Below are 27,017 nucleotides of genomic sequence, written 5' to 3'. Positions count from 1 at the left end.
TTCCCCATTCCCAGCGAGTGCTCTGGCTGCAGCTCAGCAGTGACTTCTCAAGGGGGGAAGGCGATGCCCAACAATTCCAGTGATGCCCACAGGGATGGGCACGGTGCCCGGGGGCTCTGGAGCTCCTGCGGGCTGGAAGAGGCTGGCACGGAGCTCGGGAACCTCACCAGGACGGAGCAACCACCCAAATATTTCTTGCCATGAAAGAGCCAGCACAGCAAAGGCGGCTAACAGGAGTTTTTCCTGGGCTGAAGGGAAAATCCTCGGCTGGAATGAGGCAGGATCAGGCTCGGGAGGAGGCGCTGGGAAGGCGATTGGAGCCGGACGTGGGATGGCAGCAGCGAGCCGCGGAGGTACCGCTGCGGCTTAGCCTTTGTTTTGTGTAAAAAATAGCAAAGTTTGGGCTTATGTCATTCCAAACTTCTCCCGGCACCAGCTGGGAGATGGGGAGGTTCCCTCCAGCTGGTTTTTTTTTTTTCCATACAGCGTCTTTTCCTTTTCCCCTTTACGTTTTGCTGATGGTTTCATGGCTTTTTTTTTTTTCCTTTTTCTTTATTTTTTTTTTTTTTTAATTCTTTGGCTATTTGATGACCCTCTTCCCCTTGTCCTGGGCGGGCCGAGGGGTTCCTGTGCCCAGCAGGGCGCAGCTGGAAAGAGCCCAGGAATGCAGAAGCATCTCCCCCAGCGCAGCAGCCGGACTTTTCCTCGCCCTAGAACAAAGCACCCCATTGTTCAGGGAAAATGGGAAGGAAAGCGTGACGGAGCAGCCCGAGCCAAGCCGGGAGGGTGTTTCTGCAGGAGCCGAGCACCCACGGCCTGGCACAGGGGTCACCCACCGCCTGCCCCTGATTTTGGGTGGCTCCGTGCCACCCTCGGCGGCTGATGGCCCGCAATCGCGGCGTTTCCCACGTATCCCGAATTTTGTGACACCGTGGGTCGCTTGAGCCGAGGTTTCCTTCCTCCCAGCTCCGGGGTGGCATTTCCCGGGAAATGCCCATCCCGGAGCGCAGCTGCTCGCTGGGAAAGGAGCTCCAAAAATAGGCTCGGAGGGTTTTGTGTCTGGCACGGCTCCGCGGCTCCCTAGAAACACGCTTTTCTCCTACGGGGAAAATCAAACCAGGATGCCTCTGCTACCAGCTGGTCCTAAAAACGAGTCAGGAATTTGCACTGGGAGGATCAGCAGCGCTCCTGAAGCGGGGGCTGCACGTCCCTGTGGGATGGGGACATGGGGACACCGAGCCTTGTCCCCATCGCCCGCCCTGCACGCGTGTGGCCCGTGGCTTTTTGGGGGACGGGGGGGATTTTTCGGGGCTGTCGCTTGGATTAGCGAGGCACCGGCAAAGAGGAGGAGGAGGAGGAGGAGGAGGGTGAGGGGGATAAAGGTCCTGGCACTCGCCGGGCTCGCAACAAAACAAAGCACCAGATGGTTCCAACTTCAGCATAATACGCGGAGAAAAAGTGTTTGAAGCGGGGATGGAAAAGCAAATGTGGGAAGAGAGGAAGAAAGGAAAGAAAGGAAAAAAAAAAAAACCCTCAGCAAGTGTCAGAGCAGAAGAAAGCGGCGGAGAAAAATGGCAAATGTTAAAAACCCAAACAAAAAGCCCTCGGCCGGCACAAAGCCACGGCTGCTGACATCTGTCCGGCAAAGCCTCTCGCCAAGGGTCCCCTTCCCTTTGGAGTCACCCTGCCCTGCTGCTGTCACCGCGGGGACACGGCCACATCCCCGGCCAGGGCTGTGCTGGGGACACTGTGCCACGTCCCACAGCCACGGAGCTGTCCCCGGGCCAGGTGGCACTGACGTGCCAGGTGACATGCAGCAAAGCCATCCCTAAATATTTTATTACAATATTTTGTTACACTATTCTGTTACAATATTTTATTACAATATTTTAATACAATATTTTATTACAATACTTTTTGGAGCTCTTTCTGCTGTCACCTCACATGTCCCAGATGTCCTTGTGTGCTGGCAAACCCACCCGTGGCTCTGCTGTGGGGTTTTAAGCCTGGTTTATGATCTGAGCGAGGTTTATCCAACCCCCCCCCCAGTGCGAGGCTTTTTTGTGTTCCCCTCGCTCCTCCCCACGAAATTTCTTGAACTCGCAGAGCAGAGCTGCCTTAAAAAAAAGGGAAGAAGGCTAAGAAGTCATATTGCCCCGGGCATTTTCACCAGAAAAAAAAAAAAAAAAGCAAAATAATCTCATGCAATTGCTCGAGAGTGGATTGCAGAGGGGGTGGAACCCTTTTTTAGCCATCAGAGAATCCACAAGCCTTGGACTGCCGGGCTTGAAACGGGGGCTGGAGTCCTGCTGGGGCCTGTGGCTTGTGTGTCACCACCCCAGGGCTGCCCTGCGGGGTGGCTCCTGGGGAAAGAAGGGGTCCTTGGTTTTGTGATTCCCCCCCAAAATCGAGTGGGAAGCGCCGGAACACGGGGCTGGGGCGGTGGAAGGGGTGGATGCCACAGCACAGCAGCTGTCCTGTCACGGTGACACACAGAGAGTTGGGGGGCTGTCCCCCAGGCCCGGGGATGGCAGGGAGATGGGGTGTCGTGTCCCCAGGGCAGGGGACAGCGATGTGTTGCTGTGACCTTCAGGCGTGGGACAGCCCAGGTGATGTGCCGGTGGTTTTTTGGGACAATGAGGAGCTGCAGGGCCGTGTCCCCTGGGGGACAGGACAGTGTGGAGCCGGGGTGATGCCACCCTTGGGGACAGCACAGCAAGGACTCGGTGGTGTCCACTTGGCTTGTGGGAGGATGAGAACCAGGGTGATGTCACCGCGGGGGACAGGACGCTGGGGAGCTGGGGTGATGCCACCCTGGGGTGCAGGACAGCGGGCAGCTGGGTGATGCCACCCATAGAGCCGGGGTGATGCCACCCTGGGGTGCAGGACAGAGGGCAGCTGGGTGATGGCACCCATGGAGCCGGGGTGATGCCACCCTGGGGTGCAGGACAGAGGGCAGCTGGGTGATGGCACCCATGGAGCCGGGGTGATGCCACCCTGGGGTGCAGGACAGAGGGCAGCTGGGTGATGGCACCCATGGAGCCGGGGTGATGCCACCCTGGGGTGCAGGACAGAGGGCAGCTGGGTGATGCCACCCATGGAGCCGGGGTGATGCTGCTCTGGAGTGCAGGGCAGCAGGGAGCCAGGGTGATGTCCCCGTGGGGTGCAGAATGATGGGAACTCAGGCGATGTCACCCTGGGGGAGGGGACATCTGGGAGCTGGGGTGATGCCACCTTGGGGAGCGCAATGACGGGAACTGCGATGATGCCATTTGGGGGGATGGGACACTGAAGAGCCACTCTGAGGTGTGGGACATTGGGGACCATGGTAGTGTCACCCTAGGGGCCAGGACAGTGGAGAGCTGGGCCGATGCCACCCTGGGGTGCAGAACAGCAGGGAGATGGGGTGATGTCCCCTGGGGTGCAGGGCGATGGGAACCGAGGTGACGCCACCGGGGGGGATCAGGCCATCGGGGACCGAGGGTTATACTATCCCGAGGTGCAGGACAACGGGAAGCTGAGGTGATACGCGACAGCGACAAGCTGGGGTGCAGAACACCGGGGACACGCCGGTACCCCGGCGGCGCGGGCCACCCCAGCAGACCCCGGTGCCGGGGGGCGTTCCCGGGCGGTGCCGCACAAAGGCCGCCGGTCCCCCCGCCCCGGGGCCAGCCCCGGGGCCGCCCCCGAGCCTCGGCCCAATAAACGCGGCCGCATTTGAACGCGGCGCCTCCCCCGGCCCCGCAACGCTCCGAGCGCTCCGCCAGCCCCGCCGCGCCCGCGGGCACCGGCAGCCGGTGAGCGGGGCCGGGCAGGGGGCGGCTGCGGGAGCGGGGAGGGGCAGCCCCGAGCCCCGGTGCGGGGGCAGCGCTGTCCGCCCCGCTCCGTCCCTCCTCCGCGGGCGGTGCCGGGGCCCGGCCCGCCCCTGCCCGGCCCTTCCCGGCGGGGCGGCCGCGTGTGCGGGGCGCCGGGACGCGCCGGCGGGGAAGGGGCGCAGCGGCGAGGTGGGTGCCTGGGGAAGGAGGGGGTCCGGAGGGTGGCGAGATGCTGGAGGGGAACGGGGAATGCTGGAGGGATGGGATGCTGGGAGCGGGGGGTGATGGAGGGAAGGGGGTGATGGGGATGGGGACTCGTGGCCACGGGGCGCGGCGGTGATTTCAGGGGTGTCTGTGAGTGGGTGCCACCCCAAAGCCCCCCAAGGTCCCCTCGGCGCTGGTGGCAGTGGTCCCGCGGGGTGACAGCTCCTCCTGCCCAGGGCCCCCCATCCCGGCGTGCGTCCCTGCTGCCGGAGGGATGCTCCGAGCGCTGGGAGCGGGTTCTGGAGCGCTCTCGCCGGGCTGAGCCCTGGAAGCAGCCGGCTGTGGCTGGAGGAATTAATAACAGCAGTTGTTTTGTCATCGGCAAAGCTCTCGTTGTCACCAGGGTGGCAGACAGCATCTGCTGTCTGGTCACCAACCGTGGGCCCATCTCCCTTGGAGCATCCCTGTAGGGATGGAGCCGAGGAGAGACAAAATCCACAGACTAGGAGCATCCAGTGCTGGGATTTTCCTGGGTGTAAATTTGGGTGTATCCAGCTCATCTGGGTGCTCCCCAACCGGAGCTGCCGCCGTGATTCAGCAGAGCCCGGCTCCGGTGGAGCCGGCAGCTCCGCGGGGATCACCGAATCCCGCATCACCCGGCGTGCGGGGCATCGCTGCATCCATCACCGGCTCGCTTTGTTTACTTCTGAAATAATCAGCTTTGCGCCTCCACCTTGGGCTTTATCGCACCCCGACTTACTGCGGAGCGACCCCAGCCCGATTCGCAAAATCGAACCAGATGGGCGCTTTGTTTTTCCTTACGGAGGCAAGGCTGGGAGTGAAAAGCCCCATTACAATGCAAATACCGCGCTGGCGTGAATATTCAAACCGCTGCGCTGCTTTGGAAGCTCTTTACATAAATTTATGGCGCTTTTATTACGCCATCGCTGCTTTGCTAATCGGGAGTGGAGCCTGGTTAACAGAGTCGCTGCTCTCTGCCAACTTTGGAGGGTCTGGGGGTGGTTTTGGGGTGCACGGGGAGAGATGGCATTGAGGTGCAAAAGGAAAATGAGTGTGGCCAATGGCCCACAGCTGTAAGGCTGACTCTGGTGGTGACCCTGGAAAAGCTGGGCGTGCTGTCAAGTGATGTACTGACATTAAGGTGCTTCATTGTCCTTTTGGGTTTTGTTTTTCCCTTTGGTTTCTCGGTGTGACCCTTCGTGGAGCTGCTGCTCCAAGAGGGGATGGGGTGTTGCTGAGCTGGAAATTGCCCTGGCACGGTGTGGGGATTTTGGGGTGGACACAGGGACAGGGCACGGAGCTCTCCTCTCTGGTGACCGGTGACAGGACCCAGGGAATGTCTGGAGCTGTGTCAGGTTTAGGTTGGATTTTGGGAAAGGTTTCTCCCCCAGAAGGTGCTGGCACTGCCTGGGTTCCCCAGGGAATGAATGGTGACATTCCCGAGGCTGCCAGAGCTCCAGGAGCTTTTGGACACCACTCCTAGGGATGCTCAGGGTGGGATTGTTGGGGAGTCTGTGCAGGGCCAGGATCTGCCCTGGCTGATCCCTGTGGGTCCCTTCCAGCTCAGGGAATTCTGTGATTCAGCAGAGCTGCTGTGATGGATGAGATGGTTCATTAGGGAAGGAGATAATGAGTGTGAGACAACCTCAGCTCTGGCTTTCCCAGAAAAGTCTGGGTTTGGTGGTTGCTGGGCATCTCGTACAACCCCAGCATGAAAACCTGGGGTGCTGGTGGATTTTGCCAGCTGTGTTCACATCACCCAGGTTGTCACAGGTGCAGTGGGAAGGGAAAGTTGCTTTAAAGTTGCTTTAAAGTGCCCAAGTGTGGCCGTGCTCTCCAGGACACGGGGGACACTCAGTGACATCCCATGGAGTGCGTGCTTGTGTTTTGGAGTTGGCCACAGGATGCTGCCTCGCTGGGTAATTACTGCTAATTACCAGGCCCTCATTTGAGTCGAGGCAATCAAGAGGAGCAGTAAGAAAAAATTTTCCTCGTTGTCCCTCGGAGGTGATGACTTCAGTGTTGGGATAAGGGCAAGGTACCCATAGCCCTGATTAGTGATGCAGCCCATGGGGGCCCATTTGGGCAGAGCATCCCCAAAATCTCCCTCTTGTGCAGCAGCAAATGTGATTTTTGTCTTGTCCTAGAGGAAGGTGTCCCTGCCTGTGCCTGGGGGTTGGCTTGAAGTGGCCTTTAAGGTCCCTTCCAACTGAAGTAACTCTGGGATTCTGTAATTCACACTGTTTAAAAAAACCACCACGCTCTCCCCAAAAAAATAATTGTGCTAATTGTGGTGGTTTTCCTTGCTGATGCCATTGATTGACCAATCTGTGCTTTCATTAGCTCCAGGTTAAAGTTGATATCGATTCCAGGCGCTTAAATATGCAAAGCAGTAATCACTGTTTAAGCCTGCATTGTTTGAGTTAAATTTAGCTGAGAATTTAGTCCTATCGGGCCCCTACATTGTGTGCAGTGAAGGTTATCTGGCTCTCAGGAGGGGGTGGATTTAAAAGCAGGAAAGAAATGCCGGTGAAAACTTCCTCTCCTCATCATCCCGGAGTGCTTTGCTTCCCCGGGCTGGTAATAAGGAGAACAGAAATAAGGAATAATGTGGTGCTGACTCTCCTCAACCTGCACTTTTCAGTGCTAGCTGGTCATTTTGGGGGGCTTGAAACAGCACAGAAGGGCAGCAATAAATCTGAACCAAGTGATGCCCTGTGCTGGGACCATCCCCTCTCCTCCTGGCTGGGGATGGGGAGCCCCAGCTCAGCTGCTGCCTGCCTGCCCCTATTATCCTGGCTGCCCTCCTGCATCTCAGCTGCTGGCCCATCTGGAGCAGAGATGAAAGGCTGCCCTTTAATTCGGGCTTTGTGTGCCTCTGGTGGGTCCCCATCCCCGTCACGGCTGCCGGAGGTGCCTCTGATGCTGCTGACCTCATTCCCGTGCCTGCTGGCTGATGCCAGGCTGGCCTGGCCAGCTCCTCAGGTAGGAGAGGAGGCTTTGGGTGGCATTTTTCCCCCCGCTGTGGAAGCGCCGCTGAATAATTCAGGCAGGAGGAGGCATCTTGGGTCACCTTGTGCTGCGTGCCGGAGCCGCCTGCCTAAGATGGAGGTTGTGCAGGATTGCGGGATCGCCGGGCTGCCTGCGGCTCCCCGGGCCTCTGGCTGCAGGTAGGCACCAGCCCTGGCATCCCTGCTCCCTCCTGGAGCTGGGAATCGGGAATCCCTCCCCAGCCCGTGTCCCTCTGGGCTCTCCGGCTGTGGGGATGTGCCAGGCTGCCCTGGCCAAAAACTCACCTGGGCTGTCGGGCAGGGGTGGCCCCCGCAGCTCTGATGCTCTCCTCCTTTAGGGGATTGGGGTTTTCTCGCTGGTTTTGTGGGGTCCCCAGTGCTGGGTTTGCCCACAGTGAGTTTCTGGGCTCTGTGCTGTTGTGGCATTGAGAGGGGTGATCCCAGTGCTCCAGCAGCAGGGATGCTCGGGGATATACTGGGAGGTGGCATTTATCTCTCTGCCCTAACTGGGGGAACTGGTTCTGGCAGTGTGGCAGTAGGGTCAGGTGCTGGAGACATCTCTGGGGGGGGCAGGAGGTGGCTGACCCTGAAGAGAAGAGGTTCAGAAATGCTTGGGAAGCTCTGTGGGTTGGAGTCATCTCTGCTGTGAGTTTTGGGGCCGCTGGAATGTGCAGGCAGGGCTCCCTGACACCAGGATCCAGCCACTGAGCAGCCCTGGGGGTGCAGCTGGGGAATGGGGTTGCTGCTGTGGGAATGGGAACAAGTTTGTTGCCTTCCTCCTGCTCGCAGGCACCTGAGTTTTTTGGGTGCTGCCTCCTCCTCTGTGCCCCAGGTGGAATGTGTCTGTGCCTCCCTCCTCCCCCCAGCGCTTGGGTGCCGTGAGAAATCAGCTCAAGAGGGATTTGGAGGGGGGAAAAATAGGACAGGGAGGGTGTGAGGCTGAGGTGGAGGGGTTGTGTCCATCCATGGAGTGTCCACAGCCATCCCTGCCCGTGGCAGTGCAGGGTCCCTGTCCCGTGGGCTCTGCGTGCTGCCTGTCACCAGATGTGGCATCCAGAGGATGCTCTGCCCTGGCATCTGCTCCTGCAGCCAGGGAAATCAAGGACACGGCTGCTGCAGTGCCTGCCCTGGAGATTTCCTGCCTGGGCTGGGCAGGGCTGTGCAATTGGGCTGCAATTGGAGCAGCTCTGGCACATCCAGGGGTGCTGCTGGTGGCACAGGGAGCCACAGGAACCCTGAGGAGCAGAGGGGGCAGGGCTGGATGGGGGAGGAGGTTTGGGGTAGGAGCCCCTGTTTTGGGAAATGTGGCTGATACAACCTGCAGCAGGCACAAAAACACAATTCCCGTGGCTGGCCAAGCATCCTGGGATGCCCAGTTGGGTCCTTGGGACACCAGGTCCCTGCAGTGCTCATTGTCACCCAAGAAGGGTGACAGTGCCTGTTGTGCCCCCAGGGTGGTGGCACAGCCACAGCCAGGCTGTGTGGTGGCACTGGGTGACAAAGCCAGCCAGGAGCCCTGGGCCAGGCTGAACAAACAGCTCCAGCCAAATCCTTCATTTCAGAGAGGAAATTTCCCTCCTCCCCCCTGCCAGAGCAGCTCCTGGGGCCATGACCCTCTGTTAGCAATGGGTGAGGGGGGTGGAAACTTGACTTGGAGGGGAAGATGAAGACTTGAGGCAAATTGTGTGCCTGGTGCAGGACACCAGGTGTGTTTTGGCTGTCCCCACGCTGCTCTGGGTTTGCTGCCTGTCAAACCCTCCCCTGCCTTCAGCCACACCTGACACACCTGGGGGGGAGCAGCACAGGGAGCTCTTGGCAGCTGGGCTGGATCTTGGGAGCTTTTTCCCCAACCTAAAGCATTCCATGATCCCAGCTGTGTTGCAGGGGGGGTTTGTTGTGCTCGTGGAGGGGGTGGCTGCCCTGGAGGGTTGGGCTGGGGTCTCCTGCCCTCCCCTCCTCAGGCAGAGCCTCACGCTTTGCTCCCTGCAGCTGCTGAGCCCTTGTTGGGTTGTTTATCTTCTCACCAAAGCCTCACCTGCAACACCTGGGGCTCACTGGAGCTCAGGGGAACAATTTTCCCCTGCAGCACCTCAGCTGCTGCAGCTGAGCCATGGCAGGAGTCGGCGTGAGGTGACACACAGGGACAGGGACGTGCCACCTGGGCTGTCCCCTCCCGAGGGTTTGGCTCTGCAGGCTTTTCCCCCTGGGTCTTTCTGCTCTGTGACTTCTTCCCCCAGTGGGATGGGAGAGGCTGGAGCAGTTTTGGAGCATTCATGTGAGCAAACACAGCCCCAAACAGCCTGGTGGGCAGCTGCCGTGGCAGCCCTTGGGGGTTTTTTTGCTGTCCCATGCCACCCGTGGTGACCTGGCCCTTCTCTTCCTGCAGGTGAGCGTGGCAGGCTATGGGATGGATGAAGCTGAGCAGGACCAGTATGAAGCTCGCCTCAAGGAGCTCTTTGACAGCTTTGACAGCACAGGCACGGGGTCCCTGGGGCAGGAGGAGCTCACTGACCTCTGCCACGTGCTGCACCTGGAGGAGGTGGCCCCGGCCCTGCAGCAGACCCTCCTGCAAGGAAACCTCCTAGGCAGGGTAAGGAGCTGGGGGCATGGAGGGGGCAGTTCCTGCGTGCATGGAATGGTCTTGGGGAGAGGCTGATGTCTGTGGCTTGTGTATATCCAACGTTCCTGAGGCTCTGGTGCCACAGGACTGGGGTGGGCACAGGACACCTTCCAGGAGCAGGATTGGTGATAACAGGGGAGAGAACTGCTCTGTCTGCCCTGCCTGCAGGTGCTCTGAAACTCAGGAACCAGCACTTCAGGCTGAGCCTTGTGCACTGGTGTGCTTGCCCAGGGTCCAAGGCCAGAGCAAGTCCCCGTGCTGGCATTAGGCTCCTGCTGTGCCCGTGCCCCCAGCCCCGGTTCCTGGTGCTGCTAGCCCAGGTCACCTCCCCAGACCAGCTCACCAGGTGCTTAGACAAACTCTGAGCCACTTTGTCCCATCCCAAGACATAAATCCAGGGCTTGAGCTGTGATTACGCTGGCTTAAGCTGTAGTTAGACTGGCAGAGCCATGTGCAGTGTTTCTCTAAGGTAGGCAATATTGTCCCACACTGTCTGATCCACCTCTGTCCACGTTGCCTGGTGTTGGTGGCTTCCCAAAGCCATTTTTCAGTGTGGTTTTACCTTTCTGGAGTTCAATCCCGGGCTCTGAGCAGAAGCTGCTTGCCCTTGAGGGGATCTCCACGTTGAGCTGGATGTCCTTGTGTTCTGCATTCCGTCTTTCCCGGCACGCCGTGCTCCGAGTGCATTAGAGCCTTCCCTGGAAATCACCCTGAAATCCCATCACTGCTCATTAAAATCAGGAAAATGTGGAACAGGGGCAGCCAGGGCTTTCAACTGTCAGGCAGCCATCCCAACTCCAATTTCCAGTCAAACTGCAGTTTTCACAAACAAAATAATTCCTTTAGTGATCAAAGGAATTTTTCCTTTTTCCTCCTCTTCCTCGCCTGCCCTGGGGCTGTAGCTCTTCTGCTGACAGTGAGTGCAGCTGGAGCTGGGATGGATCCAGGTGGAGGTTGTTGACCTTTAGAGCTGCAGTGTGGCATTTTCTGGAGCACCAGAGACTTTCTGTGCTGCTCTGTTGTCTTGAGTACCTGGCACTTGGATGCTGTCATCAAAGAATCCCAGAATGGTTTGGGCTGGAAAAACCTTACAGTTGATCTTGTTCCAGCCCCCTGCCATGGGCAGGGACACCTCCCACTATCCCAGGTTGCTCCAAACCCATCCAGCCTGGCCTTGGGCACTTCCAGGGATCCAGGAGCAGCCACAGCTTCTCTGGGCACCCTGTGCCAGGGCCTCACCACCTTCCCAGCCAAGAATTCCTTCCCAATATTGAATTTAAATCTACTTTCCTTCAGCTCAGAGCCAATTCCTCTTGTCTTATCCCACCTGGCTTTGCCACTTGTGGGATGGTGGCATAGAGAGGAAGGGCAGGTGTGGCTGTCACAGCTGGTCAGGGCACCAAAACCCCCTGTGAAAGCATCCTGAGTGCCAGGTCACACTCACCCCATCCCAACCCCGAGCTCCATCCCTGCAGGGCACGAGGCATCCCGTTTTATTTCATTCCCCCTTTGTCTCTGGGGATGCTTCTCCCTTCCAGCCTGCCTCAGAGCCTCAGGAAAATCTGTCTCCTGCCTCTGCTCCCTGCCCCTTAGCAGCAGCAGTGGCCCACGAGGCAGATTTAAATTCAATGGCTCTCCTTGGGGTTTCCTAGGATCTGCTGGGGGGAATATCTCCCCGAGCACAGCCTTGTTGCACCTGCCCCTCCTGCTGCAGATGGTCCCAGCCTTTGTGTGCCTGCACTTCCAGGGGCTGGGATTTATGGGAGGGCACCGGGGAGGGGGGCAGCGGGGGAAGGTTTTGTCTGCTCAGGGGCACCTCTGTGGGGCCACGTGCTTGTCTTTGTGCTGGGGGCTCTGCTCCAGGGATGAATGGATGCTCTGGGATCACAAAAATGTGGGATGGTTTGGGTTGGAAGTCCTGCCCTGGGTAAGGAGTGGGAGCTGGGCTGGCATCCAGAGAGGGGTGGAGGTGCTGCCTGCCCTGTGATGGTTTGGGGATTAGTGGGGTGGAAATCCTGCTCTGACTCGTGGCAGAGCCAAACCCCTGTGGAAGTGTTTTCCTGATGCTCGCAGCAGTTCTGGGATTCCTCAGGGAATGGCAGGAGTGAGGGGATGGGTGTGGCTGTGCCTGGCTGCCCTCTCTGTGCCTTTTAATCACAGCAGACCAGAAGTGTTTGGGGACAGTGCTCGTGGGCTGTGACAACCCCGGGCTTGGTCTGGGGTCTGTGTGGTGGAAAAGTCTCTCCTCCAGCCCGAGCTTCCAAAGAAAAACTCTGCAGCCTCTTGTTGTTGGGTCTTAAGGCAGTTTATTGCAAGTTATTGAAAAGATTTTCTTCTGGGGCTGCTGTGGTTTGCTCACAGCTCAGGCAGAGGCACACACACACCCTGACATCCTCTCTGTGTGTGTCCTCTTCTTCTCTCCCCCAGCCCAGGGCTGCTGCGCTCTTTTATATGATATATTACATATTATATGTTTACAGTTTTTCCCCAATACCTACTACCTGTGTTACCAAGTGCTTTTCTACTCTAAACCAATCTGTGAGTGCCAACATCACCAAGAACATGGAGGGAAGGAAGAAGAAGGAGGAAGAACAGGATCAGCCCACTTTCCTCCATCTTAGAACTTCTGACCCCCATGTACAAAGTAAAAACCCCCCTGGACAGGTGCTAAAACTCCCCTGTACAATACTAAAAAAATTTCCCCTCTGTTTTGTAACTACTTTTACTATCCTATCTAACCCTTTGTGACTGCTTGTTCCACCTCCAAAGTTGGTAACTCATTCCATGGCTCAAACCCAAAATCACAGCTGTTTGCAGCTGCCTGCCAGGGTCTCAAATGCTTCTGACCAGGCCCTGGAACCTCTAAAAATGTCTGAGGGACATTTTGAGTTCCACCAGTGGGTGATGTGCAAGGATGGGGATGAGCCCTGGAAGTCATTCCTATCCCTGGCAGTGTCCAAGGCCAGGCTGGCCAGGGCTTGGAGCACCCTGGGGTAGTGGAAGGTGTCCCTGCCATGGCAGGCAGATGAGATGAGCTTTAAGGTCCTTTCCAACCCAAATCCTCCTGGGATTCTGTGAAGTTGGGCACCTCCAGGCCCGGTGCAGGGCCTGTCCTTGGAGCTGTCCTTGGGCAGGGATGGGAGCTCAGGTTTCACCTGCACCACTGCATTCACAGCCTGCAGCAAGGACAGCCAGGCTGGGCTTCCCTCCCAGCTCCTTCAGTGCCACAGCTGTGACCTCCTGCAAAATATCCTCCCCTGTGCCCACAGTGATCCTGCTGCCCTGGCTGCACTGGGGGTGTAGAATCTGTGCTGTTGATGATTCTGAGATTGTAAAAGTCTCTGTCTGTCAGCCCCCTGCCAAAGCAGAAGCCATAATTGGTCTGTGCTGGTTTCCAGGTTGTTTATTCTGTTTATCTCTCACATGTTCTGCTGCCCTGCCCAGCTCTGTCCTGCAGGGCAGCGTGTGGGGCTCTGCCCTCAGTGGGATGTGACAAACATTAAATACCAGAAACTCCCTGGGCTGCATTTACAAGAATGTGCCAATATCTGTCACCTACGTTGGACAGTGTGTCCCCAGCCTGAACCAACAGAAAAATGCCAACACCACAGTGAGACATGGAGGGCATGAAGGAGGAGAAAAAGGACAAGGCACACCCAATTTCCTCCATCTTGTCCCCTTTGGACCCCTCATCTAGAATCCTAAAATTTTACTTTTGCACCCATGCCACACTTAATTATTCCTTATATCAAACCCTCAGAGCTGGTAATTGATCCTGTAAGATTGAAAACTCTTTTCCATGGACAGGGATCACAGCCAGTGTCTCTGGGGGCTCTGTCCAGGGGGTTCCTGACCCCTGCCAGGGTCCCAGGGCAGCCAGAGGGAAGCTCTGGATTCCCACAGGGGTGGAGGCCTGGTGTGGGAACCCCAGCCTGGTTTGGGGCTCCGTGTGGTGGAAAAGTCTCTCCTCCAACCTGAGCTTCCAAAGAAAGGCTCAGCAGTCTCTGTTGTTCAGTCTCAAGGCAGTTTATTGCAAGTTATCTAAAAGATTTTCTCCTTAGGCTGCTGTGGTTTGCTCAGAGCTCAGGCAGAGGCACACACACACCCTGACATCCTCTCTGACCCCGACTGCTTCTTCTCTCCCCGCCAGGGCTGCTGCTCTCTTTTATATGGTACATTACGTGTTACATGGTTACAGTTTATCCCCCAATGCCTATTACCTATATTAAATGGTGCTTTTCTATCTTTTATATCATACATTACATGTTACATGGTTACAGTTTTTCCCAATGCCTATTACCTATATTAAATGGTGCTTTTCTATTCTAAACCAATCTGTGAGTGCCAACATCACCAAGAGCATGGAGGCAAGGAAGGAGAAAGAGGGAGGACAGGGCAGGCCCAAATCCCAAATCCATCTTAAAACCTCTGACCCCCATGTACCAAGTAAAAACCCCCCTGTACAGGTGCTAAAACCCCCCTGTACAATACTAAAAAATTCTCCCCTCTACTTTGTAACTACCTCTACTCTAATATCTAAACTTTTGTGACTTCTTGTTCCACCTCCAAAGTTGGTAACTCATCCCATGGCTCAAACCCAAAATCACAGCTATTTGCAGCTGCCTGCCAGGGTCTCAAATGCTTCTGACCAGGGTCAGGGCTCCTCATTAGTGCAGACAGGAGTTGTGGGCTCATTATGCAAAGCAGGTGATGTCAGTGGTGCTGCACACCTGCCCTGGTGGTTTGATTTTATTTATTTAATTCCATGTGGTTGCGTGAGGGATGCAAAGTGGATCTTGTTTTCTTCTGAGGTGCCAGCCCCAGCACCCACCCAAGGGATTGGCTCTGTCCATTGATTCCTGAGAGCATCCCATGGGGAGGGAACCTGTAATTTGAACACCCTCATCTTTTATTCATCCTCATTTAGTCTAAATGTCAAGGTTTTTTTTTTCTTTTTTTTTAATCTGAGAAATTCTCCTCTCTCTGTACACTGGCCTTTTTGAAGTACACCAGTGTCTGGAAATGGATGGCAGCAATTAGTATTCAGATGAAGGCATTCCTGATGAGCTTCTGTGCTGAACATATTTTTTAATTGTGTTTAAAAAAACACGTTTAAAAGTGTTTAAAGCCTCAGGGGTGATTGGCACCGCCTGAGCTGTGGCATGAGGTGCTCCCCTGTACCTCCATGGCTCACCTGTGTCCCTCCCTACCAGGGAGTTTGCTGGGATTTTTCTGAGCTTATTTGAGCCCCCAGAAACAGGCTGGAGACCTTCAGACCTGAACTTTGCTGCTCGTGCCTCCTCCAGCAGCATGAAAATCCCTCTGCCAGCCAGAGCAGCCTTGCTGGGATTTTTTTAAACTACAAAATCTTTTTGTTCCGTGCTAAAAATTCTCCCAAGATTTATTTAGCCAAGAGAAATGGCAGCAGCCAGCCCTGCCTGGCTACTGACCCATGTCAAATAGCTTCCCCAGCTGTCCCTGGGTCTGTGTCCCAAGGCTGGAATTGCTGACATTCCCCAGCAGGCTGGGGAGGATGCTGCAGCCTCCGTGGCTGTGTCTGGCTGGGAGGCAGGAGGCTTTCCAGGAAGGCACAGATGGGGAAAAAAAAATAAAATAAAAAAAAGGAGGAAGGAAAAAAAAACCTTCAGTGGAAGGATCATCTCTGTTTTTCCCAGCTTCACTCCAGGCTTGGTATTCCTAGCTCAGCCCTCCCAGAAATACAGGAGCTGCCCTGGAAAGGGAGGGATTTTTCTGCCATCCACATTGGGAAGGGGTTTTTGAAGCTGAATTAGGGCAGTGGAGCATTTCCACAAGGGAATGTTCATTCATCCCTGAGCAGGAGTGGTCTCCTTGGAGAAGCCACCAACCCTGGCCAGGTCACCTCCAGGGATGGATGAACTGCTCCCTTTCTTCTGCCTTCGTGCTCGATGGAAAAACCCTGGAATCTGGAATCTGTGGCTGGAATCTGCCTTTGGGTCCTTCTGTGGTCGCAAGAATTGTTCCCACGTGCCCAGAGGTGCTGCCTGTGTCTGCACGTCCCTTGCTGTCACCTCTCCAGGGTTCCTTGGTGTGGTGATCGGAGTGATTCCCACTGCTGCCCATCTTCCTGCTGGATTTGGGCCTCATATTTAACTCCCTGCACCATCTGATTGCTTCTTTCCTTCCTTTTGTTTTTTTAATTTTTTTTTTCACACAGGTCCACTTTGATCAGTTTAAAGAAGCACTTATCCTCATCTTATCCAGAACCCTGTCAAATGAAGAGCACTTCCAAGAACCAGGTAAATACTGAAATTAGCTAAAATAGTACATTTTCATTGGCAAAGCAGCTCTGGGTGGCTCTCACAGAAGAACTTAGAAGAGAAAGTGCTTTTTAGGTGCTGCCATCCAAGCAGAAAAGGCTGATCCTGGGCAAAAAGGTGTTGTAGTTTTTGTAGAGCTGGGGTAACTGAGAGGTTTAATATAAGATTGAGAAAAATAAAATTATTTGTTTATTTTTATTATTGATATTAGTATATTTATTTTTTTAATATTTAAATTTATATTTTAATTCTTTATTTATAAAAATAAAAGATGCTACTTTATTACCAGTTTGGATGAAGGGTGAGAAACGGATTCTTTCCAAAAATGGAGATGAGCTTTGTTGTGGGACCGTGTACACAGGTGTTTTGAGAGCCATTGGGTATTTCTATCCCATTCCCATGGTCTGGATGCCCAGAGAGGCCCAGGATGGCTGTGGGCAGGCAGCTGCACCTGGGACATGGCTCAGCTCTCCACCCCACACCACTCCTGGTGGCCAGGGATGCTTTAGGAGCAGGGAGTTATGGCCAGGCAGACAAATGCTGATTTCCTGCTGCTGCTGGGGCTGGTGTTGGTTTAATGTGGTTTTTTTTATTATTATTATTTTATTCTCTTTCCTTGTGTCTGAGATGGGTGGGGTGTAGGAAGCTCCTCTGGGTTTCTCCCAGGAAACACTCAGACTCTTCCAGAGGTGTTCCTGAGCAAGTGAAGCCCCTGAGAAACCAGGTTGGGGCTGGTCAGAGAATTCCAGGATGGTTTCAGTGGGAAGAGACCAGTTCCACCCCCTGCCATGGGCAGGGACACCTTCCACCATCCCAGGCTGCTCCAGGTGCCATCCGACCTGGCCTTAGACACTTCCAGGGGCTCTGCTGTAAGTCCTCAGTGTTTTCCTTGCTTTGTTTCAGTGTGCCTTGAAAATGGGGCATTTTTAGGCTTTCCTTGGCAGGAGTTATGGTTTCAGCTTGTGTTTTCCCCCCTGCACCAGGGCCTGGGAGCTGTGGGGCCGTGCTGAGGGCTGAGCCCCTGCAGCTCCAGCTGGTGCCACACCTGTATGTAAATCCCTAATCCTGTCTCTGGAGCAGCAGGGGAGCCAAATCCCCCAAGGAGAAAACAGCTTAGCAAAAGGAGAGAGAGAATTTTCCAGGTTTGCTCTCCTGGAGCATCAATCTCAGCTGGAGCATCCCACTCTGGAGAGAGCAGCCTGCCAGCAAAACAACAACTTTCCCCTTTCAATAGGATGCAAAATCCACAGGGCTGGAGAGGTGTGATTGATGGATTATTTTTATTTTCCACCTCTCATTTGCAAAGCTCTTTAATGCTTCGAGAGGGGTGGTGGCAGCTCTTGTACCCAGCATTCCCTAATGGAATTTGCAAGTGCAGGTCAGTGGGTGCTCAGGGGGGGAGCATCTCTTCCAACCCCTTGGGAAGGAGCAGGAATCAGCCCCAGCGAGGCAGAACTAATCCAGCATTCTGCATTTATTGGGGTATCATATGGCTGAGAAGCTCCAGCTTGATTGAAATGTAAATAAATCTTCCAGAAACAGCTACATTTGGGGTTATCACAGGGGAAATGACAAGCTGGAGAGCTCTCCTTGGGGACACTCCTGTCAGAGTGGGGTTGGAATGGCAGGGAATCAAAGGGTGTGGGGTACAGGTAGGGAGCCAGAGCCAGGCAGGCCTGGCAGGCATTTTATTTTTAATGCATTTTGACAGGTTGGTTAACGCCAAAGTCTTTGCTTCTTTTAATTTAGATCAAACTGGAGATTTGGAGAACAAGCAGCTTTGTGCTGTTGGTGTCAGACTGTCAGGGAGTGTGGAAATGCTGGTGTTCCAGCCTGCCCCGGGCTAGGGGGAAAATTGAGTTAAGAGCTCTAAATTGTATCATTTAAATGAAAATTTAATTTGGGGGGGGGGGGGATTGGAGGAGGGGAGGGGGGAGAAGCAGAGATTTTTAAGGCTGTTTGCAGCATCTGGGGAGTTTGCTGTGGTGGTTTTCTGCAGGGATTTGGGTGGTGGGAGGCTCAGTGGGGAGCACTGGGGGTTTTGTGGTGTCTGGGTGCCACGGCCAAGGGGATGGCATGTCCCTGTCCCCAAGGGTGCTGTCAGCTCAGGGAGGAGGAGTGGGCACAAAGAAGGTGACAGGAAGGACATGGGGACACAGAGGGATGCAGCCCCTCTGCTGTGAGGAAAAGCTCAGAAATTTGGGTTTTTTTGGATTGGAGAAGCTTTGGGAACACCTTACAGCCCTTTCCAGTACCTGAAGGGACCCAAAAGAAAGGGATTATCCACAAGGGGCTGGTGTGGCAGGATTTGAGCTGCCAGAGGGCAGGGATGGGTGGGATATTGGGAAGGAATTCCTCCCTGGGAGGGTGGGGATGCCCTGGCACAGGGTGCCCAGAGATGCTGTGGCTGCCCCTGGATCCCTGGCAGTGCCCAAGGCCAGGTTGGACAGGGCTGGGAGCAACCTGGGATGGTGGAAGATGCCCCAGCCATGGCAGGAGATGGTTTTCAAGGCCCCTTCCACCCAAACTGATTCTGTGGCAGGGCTCTGGGGTCACGGGGGCTGGGGACAAGGAACCAGCAGTGCTGCAGTTCCTGCAGGAGCGGCCACGGGGGTTTCCTCATTTCGGGAGGAAGTGGCAGGTGGGAGAAGCACTCAGGCTTGCAGAGAGCAGCTGATAAATTTATCTATTATTTTTCTTGTCTTGGCAGAGAGGCTGAATTGCCTTTGCAAAGGCAAGGCTGGCAGGGAGGATGGTGCTGCAGGGAAGCAGCCCTGGAAACTGAGGCAGGCAGAGTTCCAGAGGTGCTGGGATCAGCTCTGTCCCCTCGAGGGTGTCAGTGTGGGGACACAGACCCAGCTGTGACCCAGAGCATCAGCTGGCTGGGCAAAGCCCGCCTCTGCCGGGAAGAGGGCTGGGGAGATTCCAGGAAAAGCAGAAAAAAAGCTTGAATGTGGTTTAAAATCATGACTATTTTAGCTCTTGAGGTCCGTGGGACCGGGCTGGGTGCTGATGCCACCGCTGCTCTTTGTCCCCTCACTGCTGCAGCGATCCGTGGGCAATAAAATAGATTTAAGGCTGGGGAAAAGAAAAAAAAATAAGAGCAGTTGTGTAGGTGATTAGGGAAGAAAAAAACCAGGCTTTTTTCCCTTCCCATTAATAAATAAAAAGTGCGTGGAAGCTGGCCTAGGGAGGGATTATGGGGTGGAGTGCAGGATTACAGGAACACCCAGGAGAAATTAAAGAGCAGTTTGACGCCATCATCCCCACAGTCACGAGGGTTTTGGGGTTTTTTCCTTCCCCATTTTTTCCTTCTCCTTCTGGAGACAGCAGAAGTGCCCTCTAACAGGAGGGGCTGGAGGGGAAAGGACCTCATCCATGGGGGAAAGGTTGCTCAAGTGGCTGCAACACTGGGATAAAACCAGTGTCACAGCCCAGACAGGGGTGGCTGATGCCACAGAGTATTTTTGGGTCAAAACCCATTGGTTTTGGATTATGGCGACCCTACCACGACTCCTCTCTTCCTCCACTGCTGAGGCTGAATTATGAAATAGGACTTGGAGGAGTTCAGACATACCTGGTGCCTTGGGGGATTAGGATTTAGCAGATCCTGGCTGCCTTGTGCTGTGCCCAGCAGTGGGAGCATCCCTCCCTCCCTGATCTTAAGCAGCAGAGAAATTAATTTCACCTCTAAAGGCTGTGGGATGAGGGTGCTCCTGCTCTAAACCCCCTTTTGTCTGCGCTGCAGGGCTTTGATGCCCCCCCTTCCTCCCCATCTGAGGGCAGAGCAGGATTTTGAAATTACTTATCTGGTGCAGAAAGGCAGAAAATCAAGTGTAAATCTCCAGCCATGGAGAGGTTTCACTGCTGGGATGGATGGGGGGAGAGTGAGAGAGGGAATTGATGGTTCCTGTCCACGGCGCTTAAATCAGGGAGGTCTCGTGAAATGCAGATTTAGGGGGGCTTGATTCATTTCAGGGGCACTTGGAGGGCCACAAAGCCTCTGGGCAGTGGGCAGGAAGGTGAGAGGCTTCTTCTCTCAGCCTCCTCCTCTTGCCCTCAGCCTGGGGGCAGTTCAGGGGGGCAGATCAGACCCCAGTGGCTAATTAGGCACCAGCTCTGGGGTGGGTTTTACTGAGCCCACGCTTTGCCAAGGGCTGTAGGGAGTAGGGAGGGCTCAACCTATTTTATTTCTCTCTTTTTCCCCCTTTCCTGGTGATTTGTCAGCCACACCATAGTGGGGGTCTGGGCAGCTGCATCTCACCCTGCTCTGGGGGGAGGAGTGGGTAGCAGGGCGTCCCCTGCTCTGTTCAGGGGGATATTTGGCATTTTTGGGGATAAACAGCACACAGGGCTGTCCCATGGGCATCTGCTTCAGTGGGAGGCTTGATTTTGACACCTCCTTGGAGCTCCTCCTGTGCCTCTGGAAGCACATGGGGCTTGAGCAGCTCTAAGGTTGGACTTGATGACCTTGGAGGTCTTTTCCAACCTTAATGAGTCTCTTACCCTTCCTCCTCAGTTGTGGCTGGGAGTGAGAAGCTGTTCAGCTCATCAATGAATTTCCTGCATTCAGGAAGCATGGATGGCTGCTTTTTAGATTTGTGTGTGCTCAGTATTCCCTAAATATTGGGAATGGTGGGAACATGCAGAGCACCAGGTGCTCTGCTGGGGGGTTGGGTTGGGAAGGCAGGAGATGGAGAGGCCTTTAGAGGATGCTGCAGGTGTGGGAGGTGTCTGTGTCCACCTGGTTGGGAGGTGATGGTGCTGGAAAGGAGAGGGATTTGTGCTTCCAGGGATGGGACTGCAGGATGTGGTAAGGGAAGAGCAGTGCTAACAAAAGCAGCCTGGCTCTGGAAATGGGATTTCAGGGTGCCTGAGCTGGGGATCCCCTCAGCAGCTGGGCTCAGGCACAGCTGGTTTGGAAGTTGGAGCAAACTTTGTTCTCCTCAAGCTGTGGAGGGTCACCTTTCCCTCTCGGGGATCTCCTTGAGCTTCACAGGTTTTTAATTACAAAAGGCAAACAAGCTCACCCGTGGTGCTCAGAGCACAGAGAAGAGAGAAATGAGCTGCCAGCCTGCAGATGCTGAAAGCACAGGAGTGGGGAGATGCTCCTGTGCTTCCCTTTGCTGTGCTTGCAGGGGGCACTTGTGTTTCTGAGAGCCACAGAGCAGCTTGGCTTGGCTTGGACTTTGAAAAGCATCTCATTCCAGCCCCCTGCCAAGAGCAGGAACACTTCCACTAAACCACTGAATTTCCAGCTGCAGCAGTGGGGAAACACAGTCAGTGTGGCGGGGATGGAAACGGGATTCTTCGGGAAATCCAGAAGGAAATTCAGCTGCAGCTTCACTGTTGCTAAATTCCAGCTTCTTCCCCCTCCTCTATCTCTCCAAAGACAGATGGAGGTACGGCTCTGTCTTAGGAATAATAAAAATGATTTCTGAAGAAAAACAAAGCCCCCAGCCCTCTCTTGTGTGGGAGGGAGAAAATAACTGGGTGAATGAGTAGCCACAAATATTAGCATTTCAGAGAGAGCTGCTGGATGGAGATTGTTCACCACCGGGCGGGCTTTAATAGGAGTGATAAGGTTTGCTTTTGTTCTGGGGCTCTTCCTTAATCAGCCTGGCTCCTCCTGATTTTTCTATCGGTGCACTCCATCGGCCAACTTTCATGTGCTGAGTCCCAGCTGCAGCAAATCTTGTTAAAATGGCCTTGTTCAAACACGGGCGCCGGGTTTGTTCCCTAGAGCTGCGCCGAGGCTGGATGGAGAGCGGGGCTGCAGGAATCAAAGCACTCCTCAGCCTGTGTATTTTATAATTCATTGCATAGCTAAGTTGTGGAATTTTTTTTTTTTTCTCCCCCCTCTAACAAGCTTGAAGCCTTTTCTTCCATATCTAAAGGAATATTATCCGAGGAGGCATTTGGGTGAGGGGGTTTGGAGACCCGCTGCTTTCTGTGCATCCTTTGTCAGTGGTGGAACAGCTTCCCTGTGCCTTATTAGTATTGCACTCTTGCATTTCTTTTATATCAGAGCCTTCTGCAAATAAAATTTTCAAAAGCTGCTCTCGCCACCACGAGTGGCAGAAAATAAAAGATGATGGAGTCCTGGGGGGTTTCGGCAGTCAGGTTAGCAAACACTGAAACAAAGCGTGGCACGGAGCCTTCCCCTAATTGAATCCCTGGTTAATTTGGTCCTGGTTTAATTTGCCCCCTGCTCCAGACGTCGGAGGATTCTCACTGAAAACAGCCCAAAACGTGATTATTTATTTTTTTGTTTTGTTTTGATCCTCGCCTGCGAGTGCTCCCAGATAATTCAGTCCCCAAAGGCAGGAGCTTGCTGGGGGAAGCTGGAGCCGGGGAATGTGGAGCCCCTGTAATTAGATGATGACTCCAAAGGGTTATTTAGATCTTGCAGTTGGCTTTGGCTGCTCAGCACAGGCTGGGACCTGCCCCACCATCAGCTGCTCCTGTCGGCCCCCGAGAGGCTCCAAACTTGCCCAATTTTTTTCTGCTCACCCGCTCGTTTGGGCATTTTTAATGGAGCTGAAATTCAAGCCCACGGAAAGCAGCAGCGGCCGCCCAGGTGTCTGCAGGGTCTGGAGACTTGAGCTGCCTCAGTGCAACTCTGTCCCTAATTAAACCTCCTGGTGCTGCTGATGGAGACGAGTGTGAGGAGGAGAGGCCTGATGGACTTTTCCATCCAAGGCTCCTGGCAAGATGGAGGGTTTTCCCCCCCCCAATCCTGTTAACTTGATCTGGGAATTGGGGAAGGGTGAGGAAGAGGAAGATTCTACTTTGTGGCAGCTTTTTTTGGCAGGGAGCAGCACTAAATCTAACCATCAGACCCAGCACCTGGGTGAGGGCAGTGGTGATCCAGGCACGGAGCTGCCATTGGCGTTTGCAATGGTGGCGGCAGCCGGGTGCTCAAAATTCTGCTGAACCAACAAACCGGCCCAGAGAGAGCTCAGAAATCCCATTGCTGATGTGTTTTGTGCTTGGATTCCTCAGATTCCTCCCCAGAAGCACAGCCCAAGTACATCAAAGGTGGCAAACGCTACGGGCGCCGTTCCCTGCCGGAGTTCCGGGAGTCGGTGGAGGACTTTGCCGAGGTGACGGTCATCGAGCCCCTGGGCGAGGAGGCACATCCTGCACACATTGCTGCCAGCCAGGAGGTCAGCAGGGAGGGGTGGGTGCTGGGCTGGCCTTGGCACCTCTGGGCATCGCTGCTCCTCACATCCAGAGGGGTTGGGATGTGCTTGGAGCATTCCCAGCAAAGGCATCGGCCGCTCTCCTTGCCCGTCCCTAGGATGGGCGTTGGGGTGGCCTTGGCACCTCTGGACGTGGCTGCTGCCCACATCCAAAGGGGGTGGGGATGTCCCAGTGCCTTTAGTGGCCATTCTCGTTGGGGATCAGCCATGCCAGGCGTGGCTCCCTTGCTCCATGTGCTGTGGGAAGCAGGGAAGGAGCTGGGGTGATGTGCTCCTGGCACTGCTGGCTCCTGGCACTGCTGGCTCCTGGCTGGAGCGTGGGCCAGCAATTAAGCAAGGGCTGAGCTGCTGCCTCCGTGCCTAACGAGGTGTGGGCTGGGAGCAGAAGGAGCACGTCCACATCCATTAGTGCAGCTGCCAAAATCCGGCCGTGGCTCCAGCAGAAGGGGTGGTGAGCCCCAGAGCCCCACAGCCAGCAGCTGCTTTGGGACAGTGGCATCTAATTGCTCCCCCCCCCAAAAAAAAAATCCCCATTCCTGGTTTTGTGCTCCGGATTTGTGGCTCTCTTTGTGCCAGTGCTTTCAATCCCAGAATCTTCTCTTGCTTCCCCAGACAGGAAAGCCAAAGGAGCCGAGTGGTTGCAATTGGTGCTGTGTGTTAGAGCACAGCCACAACAGCATTTCCCTGGAGCTGGGCTGCTTCCAGCCTGCCCTGCTGTGCCAAGTATTGTTGATTCAGGAGCATGTGGTGGGAGTTTTTCCACTGGGAAGGAGAAGCACTGCTGCTTTCTCCCTCCCCTTGGAGCTGGGAGCCTCTGCAGCTGCTGTTGTAGGGGGACACCCAACCCTGTGTGAGAAAACAAGGAAGGAGCTCCTAATTCCCGTGGTTTCTGTGTTATTCCTGTGCAGCTGAGCTTAAAAATGATAACAAAACCCCAGAGCAACACCTCAAAGCAAAGCTTTTCCACCACTCCCAGCTGCTTTTCCCTGCTCCTGTGGTGACCTTTGCTCACCACCCCAGGGATGCTCATCCATCTCCTGGTGTTGGCCACATGGGCTGCCCTGACCTTGGAATCGATGTTAATCCGCCCACACTCCCCAGGGAAGTGATGTCCTTGGTGGAAGAGGCTACTCTGATCCTACCCCTTGGTTTTAGCTGTCACAGAGGTGTAAAAGGGTAGTCCATTAACAAGGTCAGTTAATTAACCCAGCTGTGCCGTGGGGGCTGGCTCAGTCTCCTGCTGGGAATGCCTGTTGCACCTTTTGGGCTGGTGGCATGGTTAATTCCTTTGCAAGTGGAGCAAAAAACAGGCTGAAGTTGTGAAATCCCTACTTTTATCAGCATTGCTGTCTCCAAAGCAAAGCAGATCCTCTTGGTATGCGTGGAAATGACTTGCTGGAAGGTGTTGTGGGGTCCCAGGGGGGGTGTTGGAGGCTCCTGGTGCACTGATTCCTTGGGATTTGGCCCGGGGAGCAGCTTTTGCCCTGCTCTCTGCTGTTGTGTGTACAAACACGCTGCTGGCGTTCTGCAAGCCCGTCCCTGGCCTGAGAACTGGGGCAGGATGGCTTAATTGGTGCTTGCTCCCAAGCAGTGCCAATTAAAAGGGCTCAGGCTGTGGCTGAGAGGTTTCCTTCCCTCCCTGCCTGCCCTGGTAAACACGAGGGGAGAAGGCTGGAAGGCTGCCCAGGGAGGCTCCCTGACCTCCATCCCCAGGGGATGGGGAAGGGAATGAGCAGCTGGGTGTGGATTTGGCATTAACCCTGCTGTGAGTAGGGGGGTGCTGGTGGCATCCTGAGGGTCCCTCTGACCTGCAGGAGCTTGTCCCTGTGGATGCTGGCTGTGCTGACTTCCAGACCTCGCTGAGCATCCATCCACCACCTCCCCTTCCCCAGCTGCTGGCTCTGCTCTGGGACAGGTCCCTCCTACTTGCAGGTTCATGGAATCCCAGGATGGTTTGGGTTGGAAGGGACCCTAAAGCCCATCTCATTCCAACCTTCTACCACGGGCAGGGACAATTCCCACTAGTCCAGGTTGCTCCAAGCCTTGACTTTGAGGTTTTTGAATCTGCTGGCACATCCCAGTTCTGTCCCTTCACTTCCACTTGCTCCCGTGCTCTGTGTGTTTCTGAATTGTTTCCAGCATGTCCTGGCATTGAAGCAAAACATTCCAGGAGGCTCGGGTTGAAACTCCTGCTTTTGGGTCCTCAGTGTGAGACTCCCAAAAGTGGGCCTGTCCTGGAAACCCAGGATTTGTGATTACCAGCTCAGGATAGTGCCTGCTCCCAGAAAAAGTGCCTCACTGCTGTGACTGGTGCTTTGGAGCTGAAGGCACTTGGAAAAGCCAAGTGTGGGGATTTGACAGCTTATTTTTGGGGGGGTCTCTGCTTAGGCTGCTCAGCCCGGGGAGCTGCTGTGTGGATCTGGGAAGAGCCAAATCCATCAGCGGCGGGGAGCAAGGACTCACCTCGTGGCATGCGCTGCTGATCACCATGTTAATTAGCAATATATTCCCGGGGAGAACAAAGGTCTGGCTGGCTGGAGCAGATGGCAGGGGGGGAGAGAGAGGTGGCTGCTGCCCCGTTCCAGGCTGCAGATGCTGCGCAGCATTCAGAGTCCAGAGCCATCTGCTCCCCGCACGCGCCGGCCGGGATAACGCGTCCCTGGCATCTGACCCGGGGCCAGCTGTAGCCCTGCTGGGGCTAGGGGACAATGAGTGGTGACATCGGGGTGTCCCACCCTCCCCAGCCCCTCTTTGTGTGCTGGGGGCTCGGGGTCGGCCACCGCTGCAAGGGGACAAAGGGACCCCGGAGGGAGGGGGGGTCACACGAGCGCCCCGGGGTCGTTTCTGGGGGTGCCAGCCCCAAACCCCCCTGGCTTTGTTCAGCCTCTGTGGGTTGTTGGTTGTGGTTTTGTAGAATCCCAGAGTGGTTTGGGTTGGAAGGGGAGCTTAAAGCTCATCCCATCCCATCCCTGCCGTGGCAGGGACAACTTCCAGCATCCCAGGCTGCTCCAAGCCCTGTCCAGCCTGGCTTTGAACGCTTGCAGGGATGGGACAGCAGCAGCTTGTGTGGTTTTGCTGGAGGTGGTTGAAGTGGGGGGGGTCTGCTGCTCAATTAACCTGATTCTGTGTAAAAGTGTGTGTGTTGCTCATGCAGAAAGACTTGGAGACGGAGGATCTGCCCTCTGAGCATCGCTGCCAGGCTCCCCTCAGTGTCCCCAAGGATGAGCGTGGGTGGCTGCAGGGTGCTAGCTCTGGCACCCAAGCCAACCCTCTCTCTGTGCAAAGTTTTCTGCATTTTCAGATAGCAGTTTATCACAGAGTCCCAGAATGGTTTGGGTTGGAAGGAACCTTAAAGCCCATCCAGTTCCACCCCCCTCCATGGGCAGGGGCACCTTCCACCATCCCAGGCTGCTCCAAACCCCATCCAGCCTGGCCTTGGGCACTGCCAGGGATCCAGGGGCAGCCACAGCTTCTCTGGGCACCCTGTGCCAGGGCTCTGCCATTCTTTTTGTAAAAAAACTTCCAGGGATGGGATTTAATGGTACCCGTTGCCTCAGCTCCTGCTTTTTGTCCCTCCTGGGACATTGGGATGCTGAGGCAGCGAAGGGCCCTTGCCTGGTCCTGCAGCTGAAACGGGAACAGCAGCAGAGCTAAAAACAGTCCAGTGACTTAATTCAGTTTCCATGGCAACGTTGTAGATTAATGGCTTTTAGCTGTAATCTGAATGAGAAGCCCTGAACTTTTCTGTGGTGATTTAGAGCCTCTTTGTGTCCTGGGTGACTTTGACTCCAAATCCATCAGTCACGTGCAGGCAGAACCGTCCACTTGTACCACTGCAGGAG

General features: G+C 55.1%; 1 protein-coding gene across 1 annotated transcript in view; it reads left to right on the top strand.

The window, feature by feature from the left end:
* Positions 1-3,953: 3,953 nt before the first annotated feature.
* Positions 3,954-27,017, top strand: part of NIN (ninein) — a 60,757-nt gene continuing 37,693 nt past the window's right edge. The window contains exons 1-4 of the mRNA XM_077783879.1: positions 3,954-4,004; positions 9,438-9,641; positions 15,868-15,949; positions 22,976-23,139. Of these exons, the coding sequence (XP_077640005.1) occupies positions 9,459-9,641; positions 15,868-15,949; positions 22,976-23,139 (429 nt within the window). The 5' untranslated portion in view covers positions 3,954-4,004; positions 9,438-9,458. The remainder of the gene's footprint in view (positions 4,005-9,437; positions 9,642-15,867; positions 15,950-22,975; positions 23,140-27,017) is intronic.

The sequence above is a fragment of the Lonchura striata genome, chromosome 6 (genome assembly GCF_046129695.1).
Source record: "Lonchura striata isolate bLonStr1 chromosome 6, bLonStr1.mat, whole genome shotgun sequence".
Taxonomy (NCBI): Eukaryota; Metazoa; Chordata; class Aves; order Passeriformes; family Estrildidae; genus Lonchura; species Lonchura striata.
The sequence above is the reverse complement of the archived record's forward strand: the minus strand, read 5'-3'. Positions and strand labels throughout refer to the sequence as shown.